This window comes from Microplitis mediator, chromosome 6 (genome assembly GCF_029852145.1).
Source record: "Microplitis mediator isolate UGA2020A chromosome 6, iyMicMedi2.1, whole genome shotgun sequence".
In the NCBI taxonomy this organism is placed as follows: Eukaryota; Metazoa; Arthropoda; class Insecta; order Hymenoptera; family Braconidae; genus Microplitis; species Microplitis mediator.
This window is the reverse complement of record NC_079974.1, coordinates 24351768-24361558: the sequence shown is the minus strand read 5'-3', so window position 1 is coordinate 24361558 and position 9791 is coordinate 24351768. Positions and strand designations below refer to the sequence as shown.

The 9791-nt window shown below is 28.4% G+C and overlaps 1 protein-coding gene, 1 long non-coding RNA gene and 1 other non-coding gene across 4 annotated transcripts; 1 reads left to right on the top strand and 2 right to left on the bottom strand.

Moving 5' to 3' along the window:
• Nucleotides 1-1299: 1299 nt before the first annotated feature.
• On the bottom strand, nucleotides 1300-9768 carry LOC130669883 (uncharacterized). Of its 2 annotated transcripts, XR_008990276.1 has the most exons (7): nucleotides 9642-9768; nucleotides 7784-8119; nucleotides 2626-2924; nucleotides 2348-2538; nucleotides 1971-2268; nucleotides 1472-1889; nucleotides 1300-1368 (listed from the first exon to the last, which is right to left on the bottom strand). It is a non-coding gene; the product is annotated as an uncharacterized LOC130669883 (long non-coding RNA). The 2 variants fall into 2 exon arrangements; XR_008990275.1 differs by lacking the exons at nucleotides 1300-1368; nucleotides 1472-1889; nucleotides 1971-2268; nucleotides 2348-2538; nucleotides 2626-2924 and adding an exon at nucleotides 6587-7479.
• On the top strand, nucleotides 2981-6527 carry LOC130669878 (gamma-tubulin complex component 3 homolog). Its single transcript, XM_057473018.1, has 5 exons — nucleotides 2981-3190; nucleotides 3260-3426; nucleotides 3493-3619; nucleotides 3692-5103; nucleotides 5178-6527. Exons 1-5 carry the CDS (start codon nucleotides 3109-3111, stop codon nucleotides 5967-5969), a joined length of 2580 nt encoding a protein of 859 aa, XP_057329001.1. The 5' UTR covers nucleotides 2981-3108; the 3' UTR covers nucleotides 5970-6527.
• Trnat-cgu (transfer RNA threonine (anticodon CGU)) lies at nucleotides 8871-8942 on the bottom strand. Its single transcript has one exon. It is a non-coding gene; the product is annotated as a tRNA-Thr (tRNA).
• Nucleotides 9769-9791: the final 23 nt, after the last annotated feature.

The following is a 9791-nucleotide window of genomic DNA, read 5'->3' as shown; positions in this document are numbered from 1 at the left end:
TTTATATATGTCTAATTTAAATGAGTAAAATGCTTCAAGGTACAGAATCCATCAACTGATAAATATATGTCAGAATGATGATCAAGAGAGAAGCCAGGGGCGCTCTCTATACCGGGTGCATCTTTGAGTCAGGTTTTAGGCAATTTCAGGTTTACTTGACCTCTGCATGCTCAATTCTGATTATTACCAGTCTGTGATGTATCATCCTATTAAATCAACACTAATTAAGGATCATGACATATATATACACTAGCTAAAATCTTAAATTTTTACAGATTTTAGTTATAAAAGTATTTAACAGCATACTCAGATTATTAGCCAACAGGTTACCTACCTTTCATTTTATTCAACCGGTCAGCTATAGTATACATATATTGTACTAGCAGATCTTAAGGCTACATCCAACTGATCCAACTGATCCAACTACATCAAGAGTGTTCCGCCGTTTAGATTTTTAGTAAAATCCCTCACGGCAATGTTGGCCTTGTGCTATTCTGTGCTATATTACCCTTAACGCCTTAGCTACTTGATGCCTTTGCCTTATTTTTTTTTTTTTATTCTGCTTTTGCTCATCCTCTCTCTGATGGTCTGTTATATCGGTGGCAGAGACTATTATATATCTATATACTATACACACGCACTCTCAATTATTATATTAGTGGAATCGGCTTCAGGCAATCATATAGAAATAATAAAATAAAAAATAACAAAGTCTTTGTTCTTTAGCAGTCTTTTCATCTTCCGTTGGCCTCTAAATTTTATTTTTTTTTAGCTCCCGGTTTTGCTCTAGAATTACTTACCCAGCAGAGTCTCTAATCACAGGATTGATAACTGGTATTTTTTTCGTGTACTGAAAAATAAATATCAGTATATATTAAGTATGAGAACTCAAAGCTGGCATTTAGGAGTACATCGACATCATTTTATATATCTTTGCGAATTCAGTGAAACACAGCTGTTTTGAGATTTAGACAACCACCAAACATATATTTTAAGAGATTGACCATATATATATCTATATATACATACTATATACTTACCGTCTCGTCTCGTCGCACTTTAGTCATAATTAATAATATCTCTTTTTTTTTTATTCTATTTAACACTTTGTATACATTATTTTTATGTTTTATAGTCAATCATATTTTATTGCTGCTAATACGTTTATAATAAATATACTATTAATATACTTGATCGCCAAAAAACAAATTGAGTATAAATATTTTTTTATTTATACTCACTCAGATACATACATATTTAAATTTATAAATATGTATGTATTATGTACATACTCAAAAAGCTTTTTGTCAGATTCTAATATTACCCGGCGCCAAAAGTTTGAGGTACAATTATTTCCAGACCTCCGACCTTGCAAGTCATAAAAAAACCAAAATTAGATACAGAAATGACTCACCTGTCCAAGAAATAGTAATTGCTTATTATTATTATTTAAATTAATTAAGAAAATTACCTTGTATATTATTTATATATATGTACAAAAAAATTTTTAGTATTTTTTTTTAATAGAGGCCAACAAATGGTTTGGAAAAGGGTTTGAAGACATTCAAAAGTAACAAGTAGATTTTTGTTCAGCTGATTTGCGCATATAAAATTTAGTACGAGTCCCGGGATTTCAACACTCGAATGCCAAGACCTGCCTCGTCCGATTTAATAAATTTCCAATGCTTCAGCTGGCCATAGCAATCATAATCATAGCATTGGTTATTGCACACCTTAGGCGCGATGAAAGCACTGAGGGTGCTCTATTGTTGCTCGATTTTTCTTCAACTTTAATTTACCGTCAAACATGACAGTGGGAGAACCTCGACTCTAATCATTTTTTTTTTCCGACTCAATATTGTAACAATGTTAGACTGTAATTATTTTTTCTAAACTTGTGTAAGTTATTACAATTAGTAGTTAATGTAATTAAATTTAAAAAACGTATATAGTAAAAGGTGGATTTTTACCTAGTCTTTTTTTTATTTTTTATCAACTATCTTGATCATAATTTAATTAAGATATATAATACAGTTAGAGACATAAATTTACTATCAACTGTCGTGTTTATATTGTATATATTTTTATGTTGATAATGATGATGATGATGATGATGATGATTACAACTAGGTTTCAGGCGGTGTTTCGGGTCTTGGGTGTGATACACTCGTCGATAGGAGGGACTCAACGAATTATTATTCGTTTCCGCTCACTAAAAAGTTTTAAGCGCATTGGTGATCCTCACTCAGCATATAGCCATAGCTTCAGCTTTAATAATAATGATAATAATAAGAACAATTAAATAACCGGTAGGCAGCAGAGCGATATAAACTTGAGATAAACATACGGCGATTGCACATTTAAAATTAAGGAAAGTTGTTGGTGCGTAGTGTCTCGAGGAAGAGTCCAACCATCAAAAAAAATTATTCCCAACACACTTATTCCTGCTAGCTCCGTTAATTTTAGTTCATCATCGCCCATAATAGTGTTCCCGCTTCCTGAACATCATTTTTAATTGATAATAATTTTAGTCCAGACCTACCATCGCATGTCAAAATATAAATATATTTATAACTTAACTTTTTTTGTTTTATTATATTCAATCCCCTAATTTATTTTTCATACTTTTTGCACGCAATACTCTGCTGATTAAAAGATTATTATTTTTTTTTAATTGTACGGTTGTCAGTTTTTTTAATTTTTTTTAAATCTTTTGTCTCCATAAAATTTCTGAGAAATGAAATTTTGTACAGCTCTTAAATATATATATTTTCATATAATTTAAATATTATATCATCAACAACAACAATTACAAAATATAATGATATAATATATGATATAAAATATAATACCGTCTGCTGGAAAATCAACAAGCTCCTGGTCATATATAAAAATCACCAGGATTGTGTCACAGTGACATCTACCTATCAACAATAAAATAAAACATCAAGTAAATATATATCATAAGTATATCAAACATGTATATTATGTTGTGTTATTAAACGATAAATAAATCAAAATATTTTATATAATTTGAAAAATTTGTAGCAATTGATTTAAATAACAATAAATTAGTTTAAAGTTTTTAAATTAAATGAATTATTTAAAATGAGTGTAAGTGAAGCTGAAACTGTTGCTGATCTGGTACAAAAATTAATTATTTCAGTATGCGGCCAGCAACAAAAGCCAGGTTAAGATTATAATTATTATATCCTTATTAATAATAATGAATTTAATAATATTTATCTAATAATTTCAGAAATTATAAGGCGGTTAATGAGATACTCTTTGGGTCTATTGTCATCTATTCAAGGTGTTGAGTCATTTTGTCAAGATGAAATTACTATTGCCAATGAAATTAAAAGCAAGTTGTCATCCAGGGACTGTAATCATTTTGACAAGCTTCACAATGATATCAAAGATAAGGTATATATATATATGTTGTTTTTTTTTTTTATATATTATAATATAATTATTTTAAATACATTTTAGTCACTAAAAAACAAAGTAGGAACATTGTTATTTTTATTAAATATGAGCAATCAATCAAATCAAGTTAAAGATAAGTTTTCATTCCATGACATGAGATTAGGACTTTCTTTAGCACCTTCTACGAGTGGTAATTATTTTATATTATTATTATTATTATTAATATTATAACATTATTTAATTATAATCGTTGTTGTTGTAGTTGATAGACAATCAAACTCGCAAGCACAGATAGTATCATTAAATACACCAGATTATTCAAGTTGTCCCGAGAAAACAACAAAAGAAAATAACTCGAGCAAGATATTTATTAATCAACATAATATATCTGAAAATGTTTTAGTACAAGATTTAATTTATTCGTTTCAAGGTATTGAAGGGAAAATTCTTAAATTAGATTCAAATTATGGATTTCAATTGGACTCAAGTGTTGAAATAAACAGATCACATAAACAAAGTGTACTGAGATTAAGTGAATTAGGTTATTTACATAATGTTGTAAGAAAAGGATTAGAAAGAATGTCAATGGCTGGGGCGGGAAGAGTTGCTGATAGCTTTGTTGCTTCTTTTCATAAAGAATTATCTGAGTATTATAGATTTATTGCTATAATACAAGAGCAAGTTAATAGAGCAAACAGTAATAATAGTAGTAATAGTAATAGTAATAGTAATAATAATAATAATAATAGTAGTAATAGTAGTAGTAGTAATTGTATGAGAGGAATTGATGGTGGTGAGACAGTGACGCTTTCTCATCTTCATTTATGGGCATTTGATCCACTTGAAAATTTCAAGTGGTTGGGAATAATTGTCAGAGCATGCCAAAATGAAAAAGGTGGAGCTTTAGCATCTGCAGTATATGAATTTAGTCATCATGGTGATCCCAAAGTTAAAAAATTAGTACATCGAATATTGTCAAGTGTTTGTGAACCACTTTATAATATGTTGATTCGTTGGATAAATGATGGTGAGTTAGATGATCCTTTTCAAGAATTTTTTATTGAAGCAAGAACTGATGTTACGGGTGATAGAATGTGGCATGAAAAATATCATGTAAGAGACAATATGTTACCAACATTTATTCCTAAATCACAAGCTAAAAAAATTCTTGGTACCGGAAAAAGTATTAATTTTTTAAGACAAGTATGTAAAGACTCGACCGCTATTTACAGTCGTCATGCTGATATGCTAATTGATAATACAGATAAATCTAATGTAGAAGCATTTTTTAATATGGATCCTGATGGTCCACTTCAGATGATGATGGACGCTGCTTATAAAGAAAATTCAACCAGAGTAGTTGAAATGTTGACAAAACAGTGTCAACTTATTGATCATTTACAAGGTATAAAAGGATATCTTTTGCTCGGTCAGGGTCATTTTATTCAGCATTTAATGCACTTGATAGAACCAGAATTAGCTAAACCAGCAAATTCACTCTATCCCCATAATTTATCATCAATATTAGAAACAGCTATTCGGGCAACATGTACCAAAGCTGAAGATCTTGATGTTCAACGGCGACTTGACGTAAGATTATTGACACCTTCTGATAAAGAAACTGGCTGGGATGTATTTATTCTTGATTATAATGTCGATGGACCTATTGGAACCGTAAGAATATTATTATTATTATTATTATTATTATTTATATGAATCAGTTTGTTTTTTTTCTTTTATTTTTCTAGATATTGGAGCCATGCAGACAGACTTATAGAACAATATTTTTTTCATTGTGGCGAGCAAAACGGATGGAATCAATTTTATCGACAATATGGAAACATCAAATAACATCAGCAAAAATATTAAGAAAAATGCCTGAAATATTGCCAATTCAAAAGCATATTCATTTAATAACAAGTAGTATGGTACATTTGGTACATCAAATGCAGTATTATTTTTTATTTGAAGTTATTGAATGTTCATGGGAAGTATTTGCTAAAAATTTACGACAAGCAGCATCACTTGATGACATTATTATTGCACATAATAATTTTGTTGAATCAGTAAGACATGGAACACTATTGGATGAAAATTCTCAGGAGCTTATGAATCATTTACGTTCTGTTTATGGGCCGATATTGGATCTTGAAAATTTAGAGGAAACATTTCTTGCCCGAGCAACACAAGAGTATGAGGCTCGAGTCAGTAGTAATAAATTTATTGAAATAACAAGTGAGAAAACAAAAAGTTGGGGTAAAACAAACTCAATAGACGCTGAAAGTACTGAAAGACAGAATGCCTTTACAAAATATCTTACGACACTTTCAAGACAACTTAGAGTTTTGTCACGAACATATCAAGATCGTGTAAAAAAATTTCTTCTTATGCTTGCCTCTGCTGAAGATGTTTCTCTTCAATTACTCAGCGTAAGGCTTGATTTTAATGAGCATTATAAAAGTGAAGACAGCAGTCTTGTAGCACCTCTTACCTATCAACATCGTCGACAAGGCGACAAAAGTTTTTCAGCATCAAAGTGACACTTTGAATTTTTATTCGATTTAAATACTTTACATTGTAATAATCATCTAAAGCTAAAAATATTATTTTATAATCAATTATTAGCTTACTACGCTCAAATAAATATAACTAATAAATCGCTACGTAAATTTAACTTTTACGTCTTTCCTCAAGTGTCCTCTATAATCACCAAGGATTCGAATCCTATAAATTTAATTTGTCAAATTCATTTATCATTGACAAGACTATCACAAATTAAAAATACTCATGGTTTAAATAACAACCTCATGATTATCGACATGAATAAACAACAATATGATAATAATAATAATAATAATAATAATAATAATCTTCTAGGGCGCGGTAATACAAGTTATGATACAATAACTTCAACAGTTTCATATAACGACAGTCTTTTTAAAATTCCAATTAGCAAAAAACTTGGAAAAAAGAATCAGCCAAGAAAGCGAAAGAAAAAAATAATTTGTTGCTGTGCCAGTTAATAATCCTGTACACTTTTATTATTATTATTTTTTTAAACTATATACCTGAATTAAATTAAAAGGTGATATTTTATATTTTTTGTTATTTTATTGATGATGCCATAACTTTATTATTAAATAAATTAAAAGACCGATTAAAAAATATAAAACTAACTGTAAATGATTAAGTATTATAGTTTTTGTAAATATACAATCATTAATTAAAAAAAAAAAAAAAAAACAACAATATGTTTCTTTATTTATTTAAAAATGAGAGAAATAGTATAGATATATTATTTATAATTGATGATATCAGATGACCATGAAACGCATATGTTATAATAACTTTGAGAAGGAATAATTGTGTTTTAAGCTTACAATAGGCATAAATTTTTGTTCAGTAATGCATAATGTAGCTGAAGGTTGTCAGTGTGACGTTATTCATAGTTTTATCAACTGATTGTCATACATCATCACTAAAACAATACACAAATAGTCTAGTATAGTCTCTATGCATTTGTACTTAATTTATTATGCGCCAATCGAGTTCTATATACGAATATAAAATATATCTTTAACGTCATTTCCTACTTTTTATTCATTCATTTATTTATTTTTTTATATTATACTGTTGTGTTTTATTTATTATTATTTTTTTTTTCTACTTGTAGGCCTATCGATTAAAATATACTTGCGCATGTCCAGCATCTATAGAAAATTACTCAGGTCAGCTCATCACTATCTCAAATTAATATTCTTGTTGTTGTTGTTGTTTTTTTACGTAAAAAAAAATTTTATTTTATTATATTTTTTATTTTTTATATAAAATGATAATAAAAATTTAATGGTAAAACATAAATCCACTACATGAATAAAATTTAAATGACCATATGAAATAAAAAGAAAAAAAAATATGATATAGAGAATGATAAAAAATTAAACATATATTACAAAAATTACGAATTTGTTGTAAAATTTAACAAATAAGATCATTGACAATGATAGTAAACAAGACAGAAGAAAGGAGTTTAAAGAAAAACTAGATGACCTGAAAAAAAAATTAAATAAATAAAAATTAATAATAATAAAATAGGAAAACGAGGGTGACCGAAAATGAGCGAGAAGGAGCGAGGAGGAGCAAACACCAAAGAGATGCTTATAGATGCTAGATGGGAGTAAAAGTGGGAGTGGATGGCTCTGATAACAAGGGGAGATACCAGAGAAAGAAATATATGTAATGGTTTGAAAGCTATATACCAAGCATGCTGAACATATTGATAATATCGAGAATACTAAAGGTATAATTTGAGGATCTTGAGTTAGCTTCTCTACTTTACTCTCTATGTACTCACTTTTGTTTGGTTCTGCTCAGCTTATACCCGTCATGCTCGTCATGCTCGTCATGCTCGACATGCTCAGCATCGTTACTTGGTTGTTGCTCGATTCCTCCGAGTTTCATCCCCAATCTCCTCAATCTCCCCAATACACGACTGAGTACGAGTAGTACGAGTAGTTAGAGTAGTCGGACGTGTACAGTCGATCCGAATAGTCGCTCGTTGCTGGTTGCTCCCAGATACATATTACACATTACATACATGGACATATTCACTAGAGTTTAGGCTGGTTGTCCATGGTTGTCCATGATTGTCATGGTTGTTAATCCAGAGCTCAAGTTTAGTCCTAATTAACTAAATTATTAATATCATTTTTTTTTTAATAATTATTATTAGATATACATTTTTTATTTTTGTCTATTAAATTACCGTAGTGTACCAGGTGTCACGTTATTTTTATTTTTTATTTTCATAGATAAAAAAAAAAACATGATTTAGTATAAAGTTGATAGGCAAATTATTTAAAATAAAATTTTTAAAGTTTGTGAATTAATTATTGTTACTATTATTATTATTACGGGGTCACGAGAGTGCGTGGTAGCGAGAAGAAGGAACTTGATGAGCGGGAGTCTAGGTCAAACACGGGCGAATCATGACCCAAATGAGTAGTCGTAGATTTTTTTTTTTACGAAATCACGAGTTTGGGTCACGATACATAAATCATAGACAGGCGATAAGAATAGAATTTTTTTGACACCACAATAAATACAAGACAAATGATAGATGACACGATTATCATCAAAGAACCAGCATCTATTCTTCAGTTTTATAGTTATTTACTTGATAATTTAAACAATCAAAAATAAAATAAAGCAATAAATAAATCCTTTGACAATCATAAATATTTTATCTAAATAAGTAAAAAACATTAAATAAAAATGAAGAAATATATCAATTAAAAGTTTAACACAGTCTCTCTATTAACTGGTGAGTAATAATTTTAACTATTTTTAATAAAAAAATAAAAAAATGTTTATATTTATTTATCAATGTGTTGATAAGATGAAAAAAAAAAATAAAAAAAAAAAAAAAAACAAATTGCTGATGCCTCCTGTGAGGTTTGAACTCACGACCCCTGGTTTACGAGACCAGTGCTCTACCACTGAGCTAAAGAGGCTGCTTTGTTGTTTCTCGTGAATTTCATCTTTCATATAATATAATTCATACTTTTTTATTTTTTTTATTTATTTCTCTATTTACTTTTTCTATTTACTGTACTTGAACACGTTCTTTATTTAGTTGTTACTGTTTAATAAAAAATTTATAAAGGTCACGCTATTAATAAATTTTCTCTACGTTTGACATTTTTATATTTTTAACTGCAATTATTATTCAAATTGTGAGTTTAATTTAGTCCATAAAAAAAAAATCATTCAAAATTTAACTTACTGTCTTTTAACAATATTGACATTTACAATAATAATTAAGTATAAAACGTAAATTATAATAAAATTAAACTTTATGCAGTTAATGCATAATCATACATATAATACAGTAGAGAGAATATCAATTTAAAAATGGGGTGTATTTATGATATATACCATATAAATACATAACTGCCCGGGCTGCCCATGGCATCAAGATACTCTACACATACAACACATTAAAATATAAAAATACTAAATGTATTTAGTCATATTATTATAAACCGGACAATGTCAGCGATATATTATTATTTTTTACTTCTTACTCTTACGCATACACATGATAAACCATAAAAAAAAAAAAAAAACTAATAATAAATGTTGAATATTTAGTGATATATATAAATATTTATATTGTATATGATAATACGTAATACTAAAATAATGATTACCTGGATAAAATATTAAAAGTTTTAAATGTCATGAAAGAAAAAAACCGCAGTCACGGTACACAAGCAATATCAATGTATAATAAGTAATATAAAAAATAATGTTGTACTTATGTAAAATATATGAGGAGTTTATTGCTAAAAAAAGGTTAT